At 35.8% G+C, this 25,562-nt stretch overlaps 1 protein-coding gene across 7 annotated transcripts in view; it reads right to left on the bottom strand.

Moving 5' to 3' along the window:
* The window catches only part of ANKRD28 (ankyrin repeat domain 28), a 200,668-nt gene that overhangs the window by 120,690 nt on the left and 54,416 nt on the right, over positions 1-25,562 (bottom strand). For 5 of the 7 annotated variants that reach the window (XR_006299512.1, XM_043595436.1, XM_043595437.1 and 2 more), the window contains one exon: positions 119-202. Coding sequence is in view for 5 of the 7 variants with exons in the window: in XM_043595436.1 (XP_043451371.1) it covers positions 119-202 (84 nt within the window). In the remaining 2 variants the exon portion in view is untranslated. Of the gene's footprint in view, positions 1-118; positions 203-1,351; positions 2,913-25,562 lie in introns of those variants that run through there. The other 2 variants (XR_006299511.1, XM_043595434.1) reach the window with 2 other exon arrangements.

Genomic DNA, 25,562 nt, shown 5'->3' on the forward strand with positions numbered 1-25,562 from the left:
CCCTCATTTAAAACAACTGTTATAGAACTGTTACGTCTTTTTTAACAAAATCATAATTCTAGAAAAGAGTTTTTATAAGTAGATTTAAAGGCCAGTATCAGTGAATTAATTGTTTTACCTGGAAGTTAACATCTTCTTTCTTAAATATTAGTGCTCGAACTTCATCAGGATCTCCATTAAATATAGCTTGCACCAGTGATGGCTAAAATACAAGAGAGTAATGAAAATATTAATCACACTGCATGGATAATTCTAAAGATATTTCCACATAATTTTTAAACCTAAAATTTTTCTTCTCTTTAGCAACAATAATCAATTTGTTTTTGACATTAACCAATACTTTTATTGAGTCAAATTGTATGAAAGTACAGGATTCCTCCTTGAATAAAAAAAGGCCTAATTAAAAAAAAAAATCAATTCAGTATGGCCAAAATTAGGTAGTACAATAAACACAATCAAACCTGAGTAGAAGCCTTTTGTTTATATACATGGTAAAAACAAAGTCTCTTCCAAATACAAGTGTGACATCTCAACATCTACTTGTGGGACATAAGTTGTCAAACAAGCCATTGCCAGGCCACAATGATGCCCATGAAGGCAGGCCTTTTTGAAAAGTTCTGTTTGGGGCATTCAGTAACTTCCATGGGTTAGCATTACTTGTTATACAGATTTAAATCCGAAGAAAGAAAATCTGGCAATTGATGAAAATCACTACTATTCAAAGACCAAAAAATAGCATATACCTGAATAACACAAAGAGGCAAACACGTGCATGTCTAAATATAACAATTTCTTAATCAACAACAGTCTCTTTGATAAGGTATCATATTATACTAGTCAAACAAACCAATTGACAACAGCATTAAAAATAAGGTTAAGGAAGTCTGATTCTTTTTCATATAAAAGTGCTGCATGTAAATACATAAAATTCATTACAGAAAAGGTTGTGCCTCGGTGTTGCTAGCAGTAGTAAACCTTTCCTAAAACATACAGTTCCTCATTCTCATTACATCATTTTTTAAAACCACAAAATGAAAACAGAAACGTGGTTGCCAGAACTACAATTCTCAAATTATTTTCAATTCTCAAATTATTTTTTAAAAAGTCTTTGTAAGAGAGTAATACATAGTAAGGAAAGTCTGAGAATGTTAGCTAAACGTCTGAAGAAGTAAAAACCAAAACTGTGTCCATTTTATACACAAGTAATACTGCATCATATTTACATACCTATACTGCTTTTATTTGGGTTTTTAATAAAACTAGTGGAAGCCACCTTATGTTTATTCTTAAAAGATAAAATTTACCCCATTAGTTCAGTAGAAGATAATAAACATAAACTCTCATATCTTACCAATACACTTCCAGAAGGTGGTGGTGAATGTAGGGATTTATTTTCCTGTGGCAATTTAGAAATGAATGCAGGAGATTCATCTTCTACCTCCTCCAAAACAACAATACACACTCGACTCATTCGCTCTTTTAAAACACTAAATTCCAAGCTATGTGATAAAAGTCACAGTTGGAAGAGCACAAATAGTTTTTCCTCCTCTTCTGTACAACACTTAGGATCATTCTCTGAACAGCGCAGCTGGTTTTTTAAAGTTAGTAAGTACTATCAGAAAAATTGAAGTTTAAAATTATGACTACATAACATAACTTCCTAAAAACAACAAAATTCTGTTATTTTCTGTTGGGTTACTGTAATACTTAAAAGAAATTTCATATCAATATGTCACTAACTAAAACGGAGTCCAGTACAAGCTCATCTAAAAATATTTTTCCCTTACCAAAATAATCATATTGCTCTCTGTCTCACAGAAATTTACTTGCATAAAAAGATTATTGTTTGGGGTGACAACCCCACACAATACAGAATGAAATGAGAAACTACTACTGTGACAGAGAGGATTATAGCTATACCCACTCTTGCCTGCAAGGTCATATAGTTACCAGTAGCTGACTTGCTTATAATTGGAAAAAAAAAAAAAATCTCACTATTCTGTTTCCACTTCTAATTTGTCTTCATTTCTTCAGCTTCTGGTTTAAAGCAGATACTATCCAGAGGAAAAAAAAATATCTAGAGCTCAGCATAAATTCTTAAAATGAAGCTCAGAGGTTGACAATTCTTTCTGTGTTTGGGAAAGAAAAAAAACAACAACACTCTGCATTAATAGCAAAGCTGCAGTACATTTACATGCGATGAGTCAGACCCCAAGAGACAATAGGACTCTTGGTGCTAGAATACAGCTTGATTAATCCAGATATCCCATATAAAGAAGAAACACAGATAGCTTTATTCCCATCGATAGCATAAGCAAGGCAGAGCGTTCATTCTTTCTCCATCAGGCAGTTGTCTGTGGCTGCTCCAGCAAAAGGGCACAGCACCAGGCAGAAATAGTGTTAGCAGAGGATCCTAACGGAACAGGCAGGCTGCGAAGGAATTAGAAGGCATTTGAGCTCAAATTACTGCTTCAGGCTTTTCATTTAAAAAAAGAGAGAGAAAAGCCCAGTAGTTTATCATTCCAGTGTTTCCTTTGATCTCCACATGAATACAGCTTCCATTAAATAGTCTTCATTCACAGGAAAAAACAGCAGACTGTGCATCTTCTTTGAGCCAACTACTTTATTCAATCATCTGCTCTGTGCCAATATAGTTTCCTTCCACTGTGAAAACCGCTACAGTTATCCTTTTCAGTAGATTTCAGATGCTTTCCTGTTCCCCAGATGATCTTGCAAAACAGCCACTGATACCTCCAAATAGGTAGGTCCTTAAAAAATATCTACAGAACCTCAGGATCGGCCCCACAGAAGCATTCCAACTGAGCAACAGTCTGAATAGCAAAGACTGCAGAACCGCAGGATGAAATGCCTAGTAATGCTCACATGTTACACTTACCAGAGATCTGAGCTACTGCTCGGGGATGTAACTTCCTCTAGCAGGAGAAAAAAATAGTGCATTTGGACAGCCTTCACAATTAGAAGGTTCATGCCAGTTCTGTGACTAATCCAGATCAAACTGAAAAATTCTATAACTGAAAAATGAGTGCGCTTTTAACATTTTCCACTAAAAGCCACAAGGAAATCTGGTGTACTGCCTCTGCTGACTAACACTGGTTTTAGCAAGTAAACAATTCCAAACAGCTTAAGTGCTTTCGTATGTTACAATATAGCAAATGTTTAACCCTATAAATGACAACTGCAATAAGAATGTCTGCAGTGGACCCATAAAAGAGATGGAGAAATATTTTATGATAACAGAAAAACACAAATCTAAGATTTTATTTTTTTAGCAAGATCATTTTTAATATACCAGATGCATTTATTTTCAAAAATGCAAAAAAGTTTAAGCAAAGAAATTTAAGATTTACAATTTCTGTTGTTGAATTTAATCAATCATGTCATATTTTAAAGGAAAAAACCAAAAATTTCATAATGTAAAAATCCTAGCTCTAAGCTTCTGTGGATCATCTGAATTTCACTGAAGAAATTAAATAATTCCACCTTCCCATCTGGAAATGGAATAAAGCCTTAAATCCGTTAAATAGCGGCATAAAACTATTGTTTAATGCCCTAAGTATTCATTTTCTCTATGTCAAAAAGGCACGAGGTAACATAAAAAAGTCAGATGTTCCTTCCTCTATAAAATTAATTTCCCCAAAGCTACAAGGAAGTGTCAAAAACAACCAATCTATTGTAAGCTTTCCCTTCTTTCTCTATTTATTAAGCATGCGAGTTATTTTCTAACAGAAAAATTACAAATACTATGGTTTCCCTTCAATTTTTGTTCTTTCTCCTATCAACTAGCATTTTTTTTTTTTAATTAAGGAACATAGGGGCGGCTGGGTGGCACAGTCGGTTGAGCGTCCGACTTCAGCCAGGTCACGATCTCACGGTCCGTGAGTTCGAGCCCCGCGTCGGGCTCTGGGCTGATGGCTCAGAGCCTGGAGCCTGTTTCCGATTCTGTGTCTCCCTCTCTCTCTGCCCCTCCCCCATTCATGCTCTGTCTCTCTCGGTCCCAAAAATAAATAAACGTTGAAAAAAAAATTAAAAAAAAAATAAATAAATTAAGGAACATAACAGCTATTTTTGAACATTTACGATGTGCTAATAAGTGTACATTTTCATTTAAAACTCACAATAACCTTGCTATGTTTCCATATAATAGAGGGAAAAAACTGACTCAAAAATTAAGTATTTTATCCAGTCATACAAATTACTAAACTTGTGTCTAATTCCAAACACATGCTCTTTCTAATCTAGTCTGCTTCCACTGAGTGTACGCACTTGTGCACACACCCCCACCCCACTACTCTCTCAAGATCTTCGCAACCTATACTAGATTGTCAAAGTAATCTTAAAAAACAGGTAACCTATAATGGCTATGAAAAGTTAAGGTAATTCGAGCCCCGCGTCAGGCTCTGGGCTGATGGCTCAGAGCCTGGAGCCTGTTTCCGATTCTGTGTCTCCCTCTCTCTCTGCCCCTCCCCCGTTCATGCTCTGTCTCTCTCTGTCCCAAAAATAAATAAACGTTGAAAAAAAAAAAAAAAAAAAAAGTTAAGGTAAGAAAGAATATACTATTTATTGTCATAATACTCCTAAACAAGTTATTTTTAAATGGGTATTTCAGGGCTAGTGTTACCTCATGTGTTTAAGCTAATTTACTTACCAAAACACAAAAAGAAAAAAAAATCCACATGATATGGATAATATAAGAAATGCCAGAATTTAAGAACAAAAACCATTAAATATCAATCTATTAAAGAACCTGTAATCCTAACATAATTGTACCAAGATACTGAAATATGCTAACAATTTGCAGAGTTGTATTTTAAAGTAAGCAAAATGGTTTTAAGCCAAATTAAAGACATGCAAATATTTTTGCATACAAAATGATGTTAACTATCTCCACATGACTAACTCAAAAATATCATCTTGATATATGAAATATGTAAAAATTAAATCACTGTGGTGACAATATCCTATATTCTGTCTTCAGGGGTTTTTTGCACCCCAAACAAAATCTCTTCTTATACAGACAATTTTAACTCGTTCCAAAGTATTCAATGTGTAAGTTCAGCTACTTAGACTTAAGCAGGTACATCCTATTTCTTGTTCTAGGTCAACTTCCGTGCTTAGGTCTTTCCCAGCCAGAGAACAAGCTCTTTGAAGGCAGAGACTATGTTTACACACATACACACACACACACACACACACACACACACACACACACACACACACACACACAGTTTCCTTCTACTTTCTCCCACTTGTAAACAATTTCAATGAAATTAATTCTATTATGTCACAAGACTCTGGAATAGAGTGGTAAAATTATAAAGACAACAGGGGATTCATGTGTATATATTAAGAGTGTGTGTATATATATATACACTTTAATCCAAAAACACAAGAGGCATTAAGGTGTAGAAGTTGAGCACCTTAAAATGCAGAAGTTGACAGGATATAAACCAATGATACAGGATGACAGCTAAAATTAAGGCCTCAGGAGGTCAGCCTACCTGGAATTCAAATTCTGATTCCATTATTTATTAGTTGTGTCCTTGGGCAAGCTACTTAAATGCCCTGGGCCTAAATGTCTTTGCACTTATAAAATAAGAATAATAATCTTCAGAGATTTTTACCTAGGAGAAATACAATAATAGCACAGTGATTGAGAATGTAGGCTTTGTAGCCAAACTGCCTGTGTTCTAATCCAGTTTCTGCACTAACAAACCTAACCGTGACCTTGAGCAAGTTACTTAATCTCGGTCTCACTTCAACATCTAATAAAGAACATTAACAGAATCTACTTTATAGTGTTATTCAGAGTGAAGTTTAAAATAAAATGTAGATAATCTTATTATTATGGATATTTAGGGGAGTAGAATGATTTCCCATGTGAAGGTAGTGAGGAGAGGACTACTGTCGATTTCTCCCCCTACTGGTGAGATGATTCAGACTAATGTCTAGAGATCTCATTCAGTTGCTAAGTACATTCCCCTCACCCTACCCTTTCCAGGCTTCTGGAGAGACTGCTAGAAGCTTGTCTTAACACTGGAATAACCAAACAAGAATTAAGTAAGCATTACGGAGGGGAGGAAGGAGTAAACTTAGGCAAGAAGTAGGATTATGGGTTTTGCCATTCTTGAACATTCACTGTACTTTAGAGTCTAAGGAAAGAGAACTGGCCCATGAGGTGCCTAGCTGGCTCAGTCAGTATAGCACAAGACTCTTGATCTCACAGTGGTGAGTTCAAGTCCCACGTTGGGCATGGAGCCTACTTAAAAAAAAATGTAAAAAAAAAAAAAAAATTCATTAGGGGGTGGCTCAGTCGGTTAAGTGTCCGACTTAGGCTCAAGTCATGATCTCACAGTTCGTGAGTTCGAGCCCCGCATGGGGCTCTGTATTGACAGCTCTGAGCCTGGAGCCTGCTTCTGGTTCTGTCTCTCCCTCTCTCTCTGCCCCTCCCCCACTCGTGCGCTCTGTCTCTTGAAAATGAATAAATGTTCGGGGCGCCTGGGTGGCGCAGTCGGTTAAGCGTCCGACTTCAGCCAGGTCACGATCTCGCGGTCCGTGCGTTCGAGCCCCACGTCAGGCTCTGGGCTGACGGCTCGGAGCCTGGAGCCTGTTTCCGATTCTGTGTCTCCCTCTCTCTCTGCCCCTCCCCCGTTCATGCTCTCTCTCTGTCCCAAAAATAAATAAATTAAAATAAATAAATAAATAAATACATAAATACATAAATAAATAAAACAGAAAATGAATAAATGTTAAAAAAAAAAAATTCCTGGCCCATGATATCCAATATAATCAAAGGAAGATGAAAAAACTGAGATAATTGCTGCACTATTTTTTATTATTTAAGTTAACAGCACCATATAGCACTGTTTTAAATCTTCTACTGAATGAGACAGACCCCTAATACAAGGAATTCACATCTTAAAGGAAAAAAAAAAAAAACAGGTAACTATTTAAAACATTAGGAATGTACAAAGTATTTATGATAAAAAATTACTGACAAAGATAGTGCAAACTTAAGTTCAACAATTTTTTTTTCAATTGAACAATGGTAAGGGGATGTGGTTTTTATCTTGAGGCATTTACTTTTTAAGCCATATTAAGTTTTTAATAAGCCAATAAATTACAATTCTGACAACTTCATAATCCTTCCATTCTTTACACTAAAATGTATCCTATCAACAGCTTACTCCTACTCTTCACAGAATCACATAATGGAAAGCTGGTTTAAACCTTTGTTTAACGATAAAATATTTTAACATCGCAAAAGATTTTTTTTTGGTTCCTAATTTTGTTACACCAAAAGTTTTTCGGACACATGAGATTTTTTCTTTCTGCATACAGATTCAATCCAAAGTTATCTTATCTCTTGAAAATCTGTGACCTCCATATTGATTATCATCGAATAGGAATTTTACTCAGGGTGGATAGAGCAGAGCATGCTAGTGTCTTAGTATTGAAAAATAAAAAGCTTCTGGTGAGAGATGGTAAGAAATGGATTTAAACCATGTTTCAGAAACATTTCTCATAGTTCAAGAATCCTGAACAATCTTCTTGAGCTAGGCCTCATCTGTCCATATATTTTAGAAAAATCCTATGAACAGATTTTAAAAGAAAATGGGGGAGAAGGAGGGGGGAAAAAATCTTAAATAGCTCTTGTTAGGTTATTGGTTAGCTTCCTCAGTATTAGTACAGCCACTGAAAAAATGACATTACATATTCAAAAAACGATGAATTCAGGATCCTTATAATACATGCAAATTAACTCTCTGCATGTAATATATTTACAAACTAGACCACTTTTTATTTATTTTTTTTTTAATTTTTAAAAAAAATTTTTTTTTTCAACGTTTATTTATTTTTGGGACAGAGAGAGACAGAGTATGAACGGGGGAGGGGCAGAGAGAGAGGGAGACACAGAATCGGAAACAGGCTCCAGGCTCTGAGCCATCAGCCCAGAGCCCGACGCGGGGCTCGAACTCACGGACCGCGAGATCGTGACCTGGCTGAAGTCGGACGCTTAACCGACTGCGCCACCCAGGCGCCCCATAGACCACTTTTTAAATGTTTATCCAACCATACTTCCAAAATGGCTGACAACCAATGTTATCCAATGACCTCAAGTGGTTTGACCTCACTGGTATATTATAATGGTATAATGAATTGTTACCCCTTCCATTAATACTATCATATACTGCATATTGTTAACATATATTAATGTTACCTATTATTACTCTGATGTGTTCTACTACGACCTATCTATATTCTGCATCCATTCTTCCCATATTCCATTTGCCCAGAAGACTTAATTTTTAGGTAAGTACAGGGCCTCCTAGAACAATGTCTATACTTCTCAGCCTCCCTTATGGCTAGAAGCCACAAGACAAAGTTGTGACCAGCATTTTAAGTAGAGGTGTTATGTGGCTTCCAGAAAACTGCCTATTCCTACAAGGACAAATGGTATATCCACCCTGCTTCCTGGAACATGGATGACTCACCACCATCTTAAACCAAATAAGGACCAGAGTCTAGGGTGATGGAACAGTATATTAGAGGGGATCTGGGTCCCTGAGGACTTTGTAGGACAGAACTGCCATAAAAGCCCTAGACTGCCCACTTCCCAACTCTTATGTTACAAAGAGAAGTTCCACCTTGTATAAGTCTTTGTGATTTTTGAGTCTCTTTACTCAGAGCTGAAACTAACACTAAGTGGTAATCTTCCTCTTCCTCCAATCATCAATCAATGATCCATACTCCAGTACAGTATAGCTACTTAAATTTTCAAAAATTAAAATGGATTATAAACATTAACTGCAACAAACTGAAATAGAAATAACTAACCAGAAAACAGCTCAAAAAACAAATCCACTATATTAATCCGTGGAGGGAGAAGGAAACATATTTATCACAAATATTTTCATTGAATCCTCAATCACGTCTTGTGGATACTATTATCCAATTTATATACGGAAAGTAGAGGCTCAGTAACATCCAGTCAGACAATGACTCATCCATTCATCTGTATTTATTCATCATCTACTATGTGTCAGGCTTTCTGCTAGGCTAAGGAAACAAAATTATGAATAAACAGTCAATCCTTATTCTAATGGAGCTTACATACAAATAAATATTATATACTGCAAACTGCAATAAACTGTAGAAAGAAAAAATTTCTTGGAAAAAAACTAGGTCCACATGGCTGCAGTAAGCAACTATGAGTAACTATGAGGAACAGATGTAGTTGGGAGAAACAGTTAAACTCAGATCATACAGAACTTTGTAAGCCAAGTTATAAAGTCTGTATTTCCTAAGTGATTGAAAAGTCATTAGCAATTTTTAAGCTAGGCAGTCATGATGATTTGCTTTAAAAAGATTATGTGGCTTCAGTGTAGAGAACAAATTTGAGGAGAAGAAGGAAGCCAAAGGACTAGTTGAAATAATCCAGGAGACTGTTGAAATAATCCAAAGAGTGGGTAATCTGAACTAGGATGCTGGGCATGTAAATGCAGAGACTGAGATATATTTTAGAAATAGGATTTATAGGACATACTAATAGACCGGATTTAGGGGTGAGGGAGAAGATGGTAACCACAAACAACTCCTAGGTGTTTTATGCAAGCAACTAGTGCTTGCAAGACTTTAAGCAATCTAGGCCTTCTTCAGTTTCCAAAGGTATTAAAATGAGTAATAAGACTTGTTCTATCATATCTAAGGACCCTTCAAGCTCTAAGTCGGTTCCAATCTTAATCCAAAATATGTATCTTAACATCTACTCTCATGATTTGAAAACAAAGTGTTAACAATCCTGAACCTGTCTAAATTCAAAGAGGAGTATAAAAAAGTTCCTAAAGGATGGTAAGATTGGGTTCCATATTACCCAAGATTCAGTACATTGAAATAATCTAAAAAATGTTTGGCAAAAATACCTTAATCTAAAACATTCAAAATTACAATAGCAACTAATTCAACAAATATTTCCTATTAACATTTCCACTCTACTATACACACACCAAGAGATTATGAAATGCCATATATCATCTCCACATTCAAAGACCTTATGCAACCTAATGATTTTTTGGCTATGACACCAAAAGCACAGGCAACAAAGGCAAACAGAAACAAAAGGGACTACATCAAACTAAAAAGCTTCTGCACAGCAAAGGAAACTATCAACAAAATAAAAAGACAATCAAGGGAATGGGAGAAAATATCTTATCTGTAACCATATATATCCAATAATAAATTAATATTCAAACTATATAAAGAACGCATACAACTCAATAGCAAAAATATATAAATAACCTTATTTTTTTTAATGGGCAAAAAACCTAAATAAATATTTTTCTAAAGAAGGCCATACAAATGGCCACAGGTACATGAAAGGGCACTCTTGTGTTGATAAGGATGTGGAGCAAAAGGAACCCTTGCACACTGTTGGTTGAATGTAAATTGGTACAACCACCATCAAAAACAGTATGGCACTTCCTCAAAAAGTTAAATATAAAACTACTATCAGATCCTGCAATCTCACTTCTGGGTATACATCCAAAAAAAATGAAACCAGTATCTCAAAGAGACATCTACCCTCCCATGTTCATTGCAACATTATTCACAAAGACAAGATATGGAAACAACCTAAGTGTCTGTCAAAGGATGAATGGATAAAAAAAAAAAAATGTGTATGTATACACAATGGAGTACTATTCAGCCATAAAAATCAAAGAAATTCTGCCATTTCCTACAACATGGTTGAACACAGAGGACATTTATGCTAATAAAATAAGCATAAATAAGCCAGACACAAAAAAACAAATACTGTATGATTCCTCTTACTTGAACTCCTAGAAACAGAGTCGAATGGTGGCTGCCAGGGGCTTGAAGGTAGAGATGGGGAAACTCTGGTCAAAGAGTACAAACTTTCAGTTTTAAGAATAGTAACTTTGGGAGATCTATACATACAGCTACAGTTAGCGATACTGTACTGTATACTTCAAATCTACTGAGAGTATATCTTGTGTTCTTACCACAAAAGAAACAAAAAAGGTAACTATGAGAGGTGACGGATGTATTAATAAACATACTTTTAGCTTGATAGTAGTAACCATTTCACAATGGATATGTATTTCAAATTATCACATTGTACACCTTAAGTAATAGAATTTTTACTTGTCAATTATACCTCAGTAAAGCGGGGGGGGGGGGGGGGGGAACACCTTATATAGCCTAAATGAGGTACACAAGAAAAATTAACCAGTACAAGAACACAAGTGATAGTAAAAAGTAGTGTAAAAAGTAGTATATACAGAGACCTAAATATGAAGTATAAGAAAAACCTGCTACTAATTAAGTCATTGGTAAGAGTATAGCATATTAACAATTGTAATTGGTACATAAAGATATCTTCTAATTGTCCATTCTCTTAAAAAAATGATGGCTTTTATGAAACTGTTCATAAACTTCACTGTTGCTACTTTTTCCTGATTTATTGGAAGGGTGCTTTCTCAAACCAACAGTCAACTAGCTAGAATATCTAACCAAAACCTCCTCTTGACGATTACATTTCTAAGAAAATCGTTCAAACCATTTTATTTGTTATTTTATTTAACATTAATACTATTTACAGGGGCTTCTGGGTGGCCCAGTCAGTTAAGCACTGGCTCTTGATTTCAGCTCAGGTCATGATCTCATGGTTGGGGAGATCAAGCCCTGCAATAGGCTCTGTGCTGACAGCTGACAGCACAGACTCTCTGCCTAGGATTCTCTCTCCCTCTCTCTCTGCCCCTCCCCACTAGTGTGCACATTCTCTCTCTCTCTCCCTCCCAATAAATAAATAAATAAATAAATAAACATTTAAAAAAAACTATTTACAATGCCAGACTAATAGTTTAGTTACTCAAAGAGTAGACAAGTGCCAAACAGAAATAAAAAATAAGCCACATACTTTAAAATTTTCTAGTAAATATGTTTTAAAATGGTGAAAATTAATAATAGCAGTATTTTATGTAATTAAATAGATCCCAAATATTATCATTTCAGCTTGTAATCAATATAGTTATTGGATATTTTACATTTTTTATCACCTTCAAAATTTGTTGCATATTTTATACTTAAAGCATATCTCAATGTGAACATTAAATTTTCATTGGAAATAATAGATCTGTATTTAGAGATCAAAAAATTTACAGTTGAGAATGTAAATACATGTGCCTGAGTTGTTACAATCATATATATATTTTTTAACATTTACTCATTTTTTGAGAGACAGAGCATGAGTGGGGAAAGGGCAGAGAAAGAGAGAGACACAGAATCTGAAGCAGGCTCCAGGCTCTGAGCTATCAGCCACCCAGGCACCCCACAAACATATTTTTTAAGTGCCAGTAACTAAATCATGTATTCTTAAAATTTAGATTAAACTAAATCAAGAATTCAGTTCCTCAGTTACATTAGCCAGCCATATCTGCCTAGTGACTATCGTATTACACAACACTGGTTTAGACCTATAAAGACTAACTTTTTAAAAGTTTAACTGTTCTAGACAGAAACCTAAAATATGCTACCTACATCACTGTCTTAAAGAAAATAACATCGATTTTTATGATGGCTCGGAGTCAATAATATGAACATACACTGTTATTGTTAGACTGCTTCATAGTAAAATAATCACAACAGCCTTAGTTGACTATTCCTAAATATTTCTGTCATAACTTAATGGTTCACTAGTTCTCTTTCTTTTCCCCTTTGTTTCTTCCCTAAAAACACATACATCTCTCTAATTTTTCACAGTATTAGCCCTGGCTTGAAGGCAACAACATTATTTTCATATGAAACAAAGTACATGAACTTCTTAGGTCCCATTTTCTTCAGTATTCAAAGGTCTCTTCACATACACTAGGGTTCCATACAGAATTCATAAGTTGAAGTTAACAAAAGTTGACTAGCTATCTGTCAGCACATTACTTCATTTCTTTAGGCACCTTTGTTTTGCTGTTGAAGCAAATGAAATTGATCAAGTTGTTTTCAGTTCTGGCATTTTATAACTTTATGTCCCTTTTCTGATAAGAATAGGTTGATTCATGAAAGGAAGGTACCAAAAGTAGTGGTAGTGACCATCGATTAGATTTCTTCAATAAAATTGGCTCTGAGAAAAGAATAAGTTGGGTAATATTTAACCCAAAAAGGTCTAAGGGGAAAAAAGGCAAAGATCGAGATAAACACGTAGAAGGCTAAAGAACTTGATTTTCAAAAAAGAACTAACCAATCAAAAGATATGGTATGACTGAATGGATTTTAAAAAACCAAGATCCAGGGCTCCTGGGTGGCTCAAGTTGGTTAAGTGTCCGACTCTTTAATTTCGGCTCAGGTCATGATCTCACAGTTTGTGAGTTTGAGCCCTGTATCAGGCTCTGTGCTGTCAGCTTGGGATTCTGTCTCCCTCTTCCTCTCTTCCTCTTTCTCTCTCTCTCTCTCTCCCTCCCTCCCTCTCCCCCTCCCCATAAATAAATAAACATTAAAAAAAAAGATCCAACTCTATGTGGTCTACAAGAGACTAACTTTAGATTTAAGGGCACATGTAGGCTGAAAGTGAAGGGATGGAAAAGGTATTCCATGTAAATGGTAACAAAAAAAAGAACAGTGTGGCTAAACTTCATCAGACAAAATAGACTCTAAGTCAAAAAGTGTCAAATGGGACAAAGGACTCTATATAATGACAAAACTAGGAAGAGAAATACACACACCAACATTAGAGCATCTAAATAGATTTAGCAACACTGACAGAACTAAAGGGAAAACTTGACAGCAATATAATAATAGTAGCAGACTTCAATATCCCATTTTCAATAATGGATAGAACATATGACAGGTAATCAACAAGAAAATAGTTGGCTTGAACACTATAGACCAAATGGGCTTAACAGAACATTCCACCCAACAGTAGCAGAATACACATTGTTCTCAAGCACACAAAGAACATTCTCCAGGATAAGTTGACATCTTAGGTCACAAAACAAATTTCAACAATTTTAAGAAGAAATCATACCAAATATCTTTTCTGACCAAAACAGAATGAAACTAACAATCCATAGCAAAAGGAATACTGGAAAAATAATGTGTGGAAATTAAATAACACACTCTTGAAAAACCAACAGATCAAAGAAGAAATCAAAAGGCAAGTTAGAAATATCTCAGTATCTAGAGACAAAAACAGAAACACAACATACCAAAACTTATGGGATGTAAAAAAAGCAGTACTAAGAGGGAAGTTTATTTTGATAAACACCTATATTAAAAAAGAAAGACCTCAATGTCAGGCACAGGGTTGGAACTAAACTTAGGTCTCTGGAATTTTATTCCAGATTTCTGGGGTCATTTCATTCACCCATACTTTCATTCATTTCTTCATTCAATAAACACTTATTGAACAACTATTACACACAAAATAAAGATAACATTATAGTTAAAAGTGCCAACTTTGAAACCATATTGCATAAGTTATCATTCAGATGATACTTTGCAGGAAAAGAAAAAAGTCAAACAATGGGAAGTAGAAAGAGCAAAAAGTAAGCCTCTCCTTTTCTACCAATATTTTTTAGCTGTGTGACCTTTATTAAGTCATATAGCCTCTTTGTATCTGTTTCCCTAAATTTAAGTGAGAATAATGATGGAGCCTCATAAGATTGTTGAGAACACATGAAAGGGGCTTAAAACATCTTGTACTATAAAAATGGTAGCTACTAAAAAAAAAAGAAAAGAAAGACCTCAAATAACCTAACTTTACACCTGAAGGAGCTAGAAAAAGCAGCAGCTAAACCCAAAGTTAGCAGAAGGAAGAAAATAATGATTAGAGCAGAACTAAATGAAATAAGGGGGAAAAAGCTGGATTGGTTATTTGAAAATATTAAATTGTCAAAACTTTAGCTAGACTAGGAAAAACAGAGAACTCAAATGAAACCAAAAGTGAAAAAGGAGATGAGACATTATAACTGATGCCACAGGAAAGGGGGGAAGGGGCGGAGGGGTGGGTGGGAAGGATAAGGGATTACTATGAACAATTATAATGCCAAGAAATTGAGTAACCTAAAATAAATGGATGAATTCCTAGAAACATACAACCTACCAAAGACTGAATCATGAATAGAAAAAGACTGAATCAGTAATCAAACACCTCCAACAATGAAAAGCTCAGGACCAAATGGCATTACTGGTGAATTATACCAAATATTTAAATAATTAATGCCAATCCTTCTCAAACTCTTCCAAAAAAATTGAAAAGGAACACTTCTGAACTCATTTTATGGGCCAGAATCACCCCGATACCAAACCAGACAAAGACACTACAAAAAAAGAAAATTATAAGCGAAAACAGAATTCCTGACAAACACAGATACAAAAAGTGTCAACGAAACACTAGCAAACCAAATTCAACATTATATTAAAAACATCATACACCATGACAAAGTGGGACTTATGCCTGACATGAAATCATGGTTCATCATACAAAAATGAGTTAACACACAGTATTAACAGAATGAAGGATTAAAAAAATGACACAATCACCTCAACAGATACAGAAAAAAACATTTGAAAAAATTCAACACCTTTTCATGATAAAAACTTGCAACACACTAGGAATAGAAGGAAAGTACCTTAACATAATACAGACCATATATGAAAAGTCCACAAATTCAGTGGTGAAAAACTGAAAGCTTTTCCTCTAAGATCAGAAACATGGCAAAGATGCGCTCTCTCATTACTTCTATTTAACATAGTACTGAATTTTCTAGCCAGACCAATTAGGCAAGAAAAAGAAATAAATGGCATCCAAATCAGAAAAAAAGAAGTATTCTGTGTGCAGAAGACATAAACATTGTACAAAACCCTTTAGATTACACACAAAAAAACCTTAGAATTAATTAATTCAGTAAACGTGCAGGATACAAATATTAACCAAATCAGTTGCATTTCTATACACTAAGAATAAACTATCTGAAAAGGAAATTAAGAAAATAGTCTCATTTACAATAGCATCATAAACAATAAGATAATTGGTAATAAACTTAACTAGAAAAGTAAAAGACTTGTACATTAAAAAATTACAAAACATGGATGAAAAAATTAAAATGACATAAACAAAAAGATATCCTGTGTTCAGAGATTATAAGACAGTATCGTCAAAAAAGAAAAGATTAAAACGGGGAATAACTAAAAAACAAACAAAAAGAATAACTGGGGAAGGAAGATCTCACAGATGCAGAAAAAAGGGGGTTGTAGTATGGAGGTGGAAAATTACCTTGAGTTATGAAGAAAAGATCTCTGTCTTCTGAAGCAAGAAGGAAGGGTTGATGTAGGTAAGTGGAAGTGAAAGTATAAAGTTGAAAAGGAGTAAGTGTGAATGTTTAGCAGCTGAAAGTAATGGGTCATGAGGTCTAGGCTGGATAATAATAAAAATACAGAAGTGCAGGTAGTTTCAGTACAAGAAACAAATTGTGGGATGTGCTTAGTGGAATATATGGTTAGAGCCAAGTGGAGAGTATCGCTGGTGTGGAAGTTGGTACATTGGGAAGTATGATATTCAAAATGTCATCTACAAAGAAATGAAATCATGTAGATAACTGATATAACTCTGACCCAGATGCAGAACTGTGGAGTGAGATTTGACAGACAATAGCAACAAAAAACAGGAGTCACCTAGCCACATGGCATGTGCTTCAAAAGATTTTTTATAGATAGGTAGACTTGTAACATTCAACAGCTATAGTGGACGACTGGAAGAATGCTGACGCCGCTTCCCTCTCTCCTACATACACACACAGACACACACACACTCACACACACATTCCCAAGATATACTGGCTATGAGCAGAGGAACAATAATACTTGAGCAGACCTCTGGAGAAGAATGTACTTATGAAAACACACTTTCAATGAAGACAGGAAATGGAATGGACTTCCTGAAAAGAGTAGAGATTCAAGAGTTATACATGAGATGTTAAGGTCTAAATCAATATTTAAATGACTGTTTTTAGATTTGAGTCCTCATGGCTCGTGAGTTGAGCCCCACATCGGGCACTGTGCTGACAGCTCAGAGCCTGGAGCCTGCTTCAGATTCTCCCACTTGCTCCGCCCCTCCCCCACTTGTGCTGTCTCTCCCCACCTCCCAAAAATAAACATTAAAAAAATTTTAGATTTGAGTCTTAAAAGAAATAATTATTTCCTTCAAAAAGTATGCAAGCAAAAAATTATTTCCTTCAAAAAGTATGCAAGCAAAAAATTTAATATAACAATTTAGGTTGTTTTCTAGAGTACACTCAGTATGCCAAAAGTAACAGAGAAAGGGGAGGAAACCATTCTGTTGTCAAGTATGTAGTACTGTATTTAAGCAACATTTTTAAAAGTTAGATTATTTTCTTCATAATTTTGATTACCTCGAGAAGTAGTTTGAAATTAAGCAAAAGTATTTATCAGACTGAAGGCTAGAATGAACTAGTTATTTAAGCTGTGTTACTGCTAAACACCTTATTTGATCTCTTATTAGTATAATTTTTTTGGCTGGGATGTATGTTAACTAGCAGAATCTCTGGCATATGACTTATGTCCCACCAGGCCCAGGATAAGCACATTCTCTGAAATATAATTTTATGTTATTATTTACATAATTATTTCTCAGCAACTGCATCAAAGACAACTTATGTCCAATATTGCAAATTAGCAGAGTGTACGATTTTTAAACAGGCTGAATTTCTGCCCTCCTTTAAAAAAAAAACTAAGGAGAGGTTATTTGCAATTCATTCTGGTTTCTACAATGTGGTGACACTGGGATAAATAATATCCCTTTAAAAACTGGAGAAACTTTTCAATTTAAGAATAAGTTGCTATGGTTACCCAATGTTTACGTTTATAACCAATAATTACGTGAGACGTCCAAGGGATTCCCACAAAGTGCAGTAAAATCAGTAAGTAAAGTGTATGCCAGTTATTTCACACACAAACTGGGACCACATACACCACTTCCCTTTCAAAGCAGCTATCATTTGGGAAATACTAAAGAAAATGATTCACATCTTTCTAAACTGTAGAAGGGTGGAGACAAAAATACTAAAACTTGTAACTATTTTAAAGTCCAAGTGATGACTCAGAAAAGAACACTTTTCATATTCTTCAGCTCCCTTTACTAAAAAGTGCTATCTAAAATTTTATAAAATAGCTTCTATTGTTAAAAGAAGGAAAGGGTGTTTCTAATATGTATCAGGCATGGAATTTTTTTGGATAAATAAGACATGCCGTTGATAAACCTGCAAAAAGCCATGCTTATAACTTGATGTTACTTCAGAGTAAGACAACATCCAATTCCTTTAGATGTAGTCAATTTTGAACTTCTTAAATGGAAAGAAAGGGCCCCTATCAGAACTGATAATTAGCTCAACTCTTGACTAACTGGGTAATTAAATCTGCATCAGTTACTGCAGTACAGAAATGTTTTTGCCTGTTTTGTTCATAGTCTGAACATTCAGTAGTTGAGAATAACCATGAAGTTTTTGACCCGAATATAATTCTTTTTAAAAAAAAATTTTTTTTTCAACGTTTATTTATTTTTGGGACAGAGAGAGACAGAGCATGAACGGGGGAGGGGCAGAGAGAGAGGGAGACACAGAATCGGAAACAGGCTCCAGGCTCCGAGCCATCAGCCCAGAGCCTGACGCGGGGCTCGAACTCACGGACCGCGAGATCGTGACCTGGCTGAAGTCGGACGCTTAACCGACTGCGCCACCCAGGCGCCCCTTGACCCGAATATAATTCTAATGTGATCTTAAAATTAATGAGACTACTCATCATTACATCTCTGTTTTTTAATGTTTATTTTAATTTTTGAGTGAAAGAGGAGAGAGAGAGAATCCCAAGAAGGCTCTGCACTGCCAGCACAGAGCCTGATGTGGAGCTCAAACTCACAAACCGCGAAATCATGACCTGAGCTGAAGTTGGACAGATTCAACCAACCAAGTCACCCTGGCGCTGCTCATCATTATATCTTAATGGGCCTTCCACAAAGTGTCTACTTTTCTGTATAGCAGACTTCCAAAAATTTTGTTCTTTAACATTAGGGCTACCCTAAACTAAACTAAAACAGCATGTTATAGTCAACTGGTTTAAACAATAAAGAAACTTACCATAAACAACAAGAAGTGAAATTATGGTGGTTCTAAGGTAACTGACTGACATCTAGGCTCTGGCTGAGTCTTCTCGGTCAGACTCAGTACGGCCCTCAGGATAATTCCCTTCATAGTCACAGATACCCTGCCATACTTCAAGGCCATCATATCAGACACATATTGTTGCCCAGCAGAAAGGGAAGTTTCCTGCTGTGTCTCTCGTTTTAGGTGCAAGGAAGACTTTCCTAGAAGCTACCTAACCTGACTTTTCCTGACATGTGACCAGTCTTGGTTCTTATGTTCTTTCCTAAACAAATCACTACTAGGTAGAGGAGGATTAGCTTTACACTATTAAGGACTTTTCCAAGTCATGTACAAGAGGAGTAACCAACCAAACAAAACTGGGGCCCTGCAAGGAAGGAAGTGGGTGATGGCTGGTGAATGGACAACAAATAGTATGCTTTGTATTACACTGAAAAACTGAATCTTGACATTTTATTTCAATAGTTTACTTTACTAGGGGTGCCTGGATGGCTCCCCTTGATTTCTTGATTTCAGCTTGGGTCATGATCTCATGGTTCATGAGATCAGGGCCTCAGTCGAATTCTCTCTCTCCCTCTCTCTCTCCAAATAAATAAATAAACTTTAAGAAAACAGTTTATTTTCTCATTCTTGTTAATGAATCACAACACACTAGTGCTAGATAATACTGAGGGCTATAGAGATTTATTTTTAAAAGGGGAAAAAAACAGTCACAAGTAATTTATCTTAAAGCAGACTAAAGGCAATCACTTTATAAATGCCATTAACAAGAGTATATTTTAGTGTATGAAATATTAAAATTACACTTTAATTTTGACCCATTAACATTAAAGTTTTATCTCAAAAAAAGTTTCTCATTAATCTCATTTTCCTCCTCTAGGAAAGGTCAGGCTAATTCCTAGACATAGGTCAAACTACATCTAGAGTAATGAGACAAGAACACATTTAAAGCCAGGATGATGGTGGATCTAAAAACCGTATCATAAGTGTCAATGAAGCTGAAGGTATTTTGTCTGAAAAGGAGTCAGGGAGAATATGATAGCGTTAAAATATCTGAAGTGCTATCACTGTGAAGAGATACCAAATGTGCACAGGTCTAGAGATAAGAACTAGATCAATGAATAATAATAACAAGCAGCAAGATTAGATTTGGTTCAATATAAGATAGTACTTTTACCTAGCATTATTTTATGTGAAGATGGAACAAGGCTGGCTGAACATATGAGGCTGGGATGAACATCCCAGGTAATGTGAATACCTATGACAATTCTAGGTACTTTATGTGTACTCAGTTGTAACATGTCTGTCAAGTAATTTCTACTTCCAATTTCACAGATAAAACTCTGAGGTGGAAAAGTAAAACACTGGAAATTACATGGCTAACAAGTAGAGAAAAATGGACTCTAACCCAGGACCATTTGTTTCCAAAGCCTAGCTCCTACAAATCACACATCTAAGAGACATTAAATTAGCAGTTGTTAAGGAAGCAAACAGGTTCTGAGTTGGTGAGAACCAAAATGCATCTTATTTGAAGTCCCTGATTTCAAAATTAAAATGCCAGAAATGAAAAGTATTACTCCCTTCCATTTGATTCAGCAGTTCCTAGTTTAAGAATGCTCTCACATCTATTCCTACATTGCTTCCTCACAGCTATGCTCTAAGGTAAGCAAGCTAGGGAGACACTATTTCTTGGCCTTCTACCTGAGAGAGAAAGAGAACAGCAAGGATGAGTTCCTTCAACTTTCTTCTGGTTTACTTTCAAAGATATTTGTACCTTCGATTTTCCTCTCTGATCTTTCAGTTACTCGTGGCCATTTATTAAACACTTCTTACATGCCAGATACCATACCTTAATGACTTTGCAGTCATTGGGAAGGAGCTTATACTCACAGAAGAAAAAGTATTCAAAGCCATTTGTTTCACCCTTGTTTCACCCTACTGCAATCTGACTTCCATACTCACCATTCAAGTGAAATTGCTCTAAGGTCACCAGTGGTAACTTACTACAAAATCTGCATTTTTCTCAACTAGTCTATAATACTGGATACCAATGATCTTTATTAAAACTATCTTCCAGGGGCACCTGGGCGGCTCAGTGGGTTAAGCATCTGACTCTTGGTTTCTGCTCCGGTCATGATTTCATAGTTCGGGAGTTTGAGCCCTATGTCAGGCTCTCTGCTGTCAGCACAGAGCCTGCTTCGGACACTCTGTCTCCCTCTCTCTCTACCCCTCCCCTGCTCTCTCTCTCATTCTCTCAAAAATTAATAAATAAACATTAAAAAAAAAACTCTCTTGCATAAAATTTTCACCTCTATTTCTAAACCTTCTTTTTCGGCCCCTTCCACTTGACTTTTCTTCCACCATCCATATTTAAATACTGGCTTTTCTTTCAGCCCACTTTTCTTACCCCTGTCTAATAACCTCCTCTTGGACAATCTCATCTATAATATCAGCCATCATATTTGATACTTTCAAGTCTTTATTTCCAATCCTAACCTCCAGACACAACTTCCACTCTCCATATTCTAGATTATCTCAGACTCAGCATGTCAAAAATCAACTTACCATCTCTAGTCCACTCCCCCAAAGTGTTCTTTTCCTAACCTTCCCAGATTGGTTAATAGTAATGGCATCACCGTATATATACAGTAGCCCAGAACACAAAGAATTATCTAGAAGCCTACTCTCACTTCATCTCCCACTTCTTTTTCTTTTTTTCAATGTTTATTATTTTTGAGAAAGAGAGACAGACAGACAGACAGACAGAGTGCGAGCAGGGGAGGAACAGAGAGGGAGACACAGAATCCAAAGCAGGCTCCAGGCTCTGAGCTCTCAGCACAGAGCCCGACGCAGGGCTTGAACTCACAAACCATGAGATCATGGCCTGAGCTGAAGTCGGACGCTCAACTGACTAAGCCACCCAGGTGCCCCCTTCATCTCCCACTTCTAATTGGTCACCCACTCCTAGGCATTTTACCTAAAATCCTCCTGAACTTTCTTCACAGTGATCTATTTCAGACCCACTAAAGTCCTCAACCTGAGTTATGAAAACCACTTTTTTTTAAATTTATTTTGATAGAGACAGAGAGCGAGTGGGGGGGGGGGGAGAGAGAGAGAGAGAGACAGAGACAGAGAGACAGAGGATCCAAAGCAGGCTCTGCACTGACAGCAGAGAACCCAACGCAGAGCTCAAACCCACGAACTGCAGGATCATGACCTGAGCAGAAGTCAGACACTCAACCAACTGAGCACCCAGGTGCCCTGGAAAACCTCTTAACTGGTCTCTCAATTCCTGGTTCTCCTTTCTCCACTTCTATCCATCCTTATAGTAAACATAGATTCTTTCATAAGAATGCTTTCCTTTTGGGAGTTCATCTGGTCCAAAGATATACAAGAGACCCAGGAATGGCCAGAAGACCACTTACTCCTAGTCACATGCTAATTCAGGGATGAACATATGATCAAAGCCAGATAGGGTCTTTCTTAGGACTTGCTTTCCTGCCAAGGCTGTCAGGAAAGATACTCTCTTTTCTTTTATAATTATAACTAAGGACAATGTAAGCTAAACTGCCTGTAGGAGAGAAAAAAAGACAAAATGTTAAAGGGGTGGGTGGTGATGGGGAATCTACTGTCACCAAGTCCTGGATCTGGCCAGTAAATTTCCTTTTGCATGTAAATCATTTTGAGTTGGGATTTTTGTCGTAACCAAGAGTCTTGATTAATTATTCTCTTTATCACCAGTTACTTTCTAAATCATAGTTAGAATATTATTTGCCTTTTATTTAGTCACTAAGTTTTATTAAAATATACTAAAGACATCCACCACTTATCTTGTCTTTAAGTTTCACATATATAAATGTACTTGGTGCAATTCAAATATACCATGTCGTTTCCTGTAGCTGTGCCTCAGAATATGCTGTTCCCCCTGCTTAGAATGTTCCCTTCCTACCTGCTTACATAGAAGGGTTGCATTACAATAAGGCTGGAAAATCAGACCGGGGCTAAATCATGAAGGGCCTTGGATGCCACATTAAAGTATATACATTTTAACCTGAATACTGGGGAAACCACCAAAAAAGTTTAAGTCAAAAAGTGACATAATCAGATTATATCTTGAAGCCTCACTGTGCAGTATACAGTATACAGTATATACACAGTGCATATACACAGTGCAGTATACAGTATAAATATTTAGGCCATACAGTATAAATGATGGCCTAAAAATGAGGTGGTATTAAAGACAGAAAACAACAGCAGGCTGCTGTTATTATCCAACCTAGGGACTACAAGGGATGACGAAAGGAGTAAACTGGGACTTGGGACTTTTCTGGGAAAAAAGTTTGCCAACTCTTGTCAATAGCATTGATAAGTCTTTCAAATTTTTTAAGCTAGCATTTCTTACAATAGTGTAAATACAAGGAAAAGGGAGGCCTACAAAACTTTGCATGAAAGATTTTACTCAAGTATCATTTATAACAAAACAATAAAATTAATTTTATGTTGAATAAAACGATTTAAAACACAGTATATATCATACAATAAAATTGAATGATATTTAGTAACAAAATTTTAAAGAATTTCTAAAAATATGGGACAAACAATACTCATAAAAGTATTAAGTGAAACAATATATAAAATATATTCTAATTATGCTAAATAATGATCAGAAGATTTTTAAGTAACAACAGATTAATTAAACTCAGTGGCAGGATTATGGGTACTCTGTTCTTTCCTTCCTGTGTGCATATAATTATTTTTTTCTGATTCTTATCATGATTCTTTCATGATTCTTATTTGCTACACCCGATCACTACTTTAGAGGTAAGAAAAATAACTTCTACAAGGGTTAAATGACAAAAGTTCACATTCCAAAAAGTAACAGAGGTTAGGACCAAAATTTGAAGAGTGCCTAAGTGAAGAGTGACTGTTCAGAAGCAAACTTCCCAAGCCAGAGCCATTTAACAGCTCCATACCCATAGCTCCAGGGACTAGAACCACTTAGCACTGAATGCAGAGCAGAGCTACAGAGACCTGAAACTTGCTGGGCTAGAACTGCCTCTCAATTCATACCTCAAAAGCTATCAAATATCTAGTGAAGAGCAGAATGCAAAGGGTAATTTAAGATGCCTGTTTTCATAATTTTGTTCTCATATAAATAATCCTTTAAAGAAGAGAAAAGGAAATAATAACAGACTGAATTGGAGAATGAAGGCCTAAGCAAAAGGTGTTGAGAGACACTGATGCTCTAGACTCTGTACTTACTTTGCTCTTTAAAACATAAGTAAATGCTTTATTACATAAGATTATTATTCCCTTGAACTGGGATCTCTTACAACCTTGTTACAATCCCAAGTAAACTCTACAATCCTACATCAACTCAAATTGCTCAAGCAGGATAACTAAAAGTCACTTGGCTAACAACAAAAGAGAATTTCAATGTGTTATTTGTGAAATAAAAGACTTTAATGGATGGCTACTAGATAGAGAAAATGATCATCAAAAACAATTTTAAAAGCCTGAGCTATCTGTATGTATTTTCTAACATTACAAATCAGGAAATGGTGTTTTATTTATGTGCCATTTAAATTATAGTATCATCTAAAAAAAACCAAAACATCTAAAATGTTTCTAAGGTAGTGGACTGAAGACTGTATTAGAAAATATGGTCAGGCTGGGGTGCCTGGGTGGCTCAGTTGGTTGAACGTCCGACTTCGGCTCAGGTCATGATCTCCCGGTTCGTGAGTTCAAGCCCCACGACGGGCTCTGTGCAGACAGCTTGGAGCCTGGAGCCTGCTTCGGATTCTGTGTCTCCCTCTCTCTCTCTGCCCCTCCCCAGCTTGCACTCTGTCTCTCCCTCTCTCAAAAATAAATAAACATTAAATAAATTTAAAAAAAAAAGAAAGAAAGAAAGAAAATATGCTCAGGCATAGCTCTTAACCATTTCATACATACTGGTTTATCTTTTTAAAAATAATTACTATATATATATCACAAATAATGGTTATGTTGAACTAGTTTGCCTATGTGAAGAACTGTATCACTATCAAAATTTAATTTCATTGTTCTTTATGATGCATTTTAAAATAATATGTAAATTTAGACAGTCTGCAGAAACCAACGCAAAACCACCATCTAGTGGTAAAAGATGAAAATTACAATTTACACAATGATCATATAGCAAAAGTAGTTGAATTTGTGACTGCATGATCTCTAACACACATTATCAGGAAATAAAAAATGAGCCATATGATATTGATGATGTCTGCTATTTGTTGCCATTTTTCTAATCAAATTTTATCCTTACTATCTTGACACTTTTTCCTTTTTCTGTCTTGCCTACCCATTACTCAAATCCTTGAC

Source organism: Prionailurus bengalensis, chromosome C2, assembly GCF_016509475.1.
Source record: "Prionailurus bengalensis isolate Pbe53 chromosome C2, Fcat_Pben_1.1_paternal_pri, whole genome shotgun sequence".
NCBI lineage: Eukaryota > Metazoa > Chordata > Mammalia > Carnivora > Felidae > Prionailurus > Prionailurus bengalensis.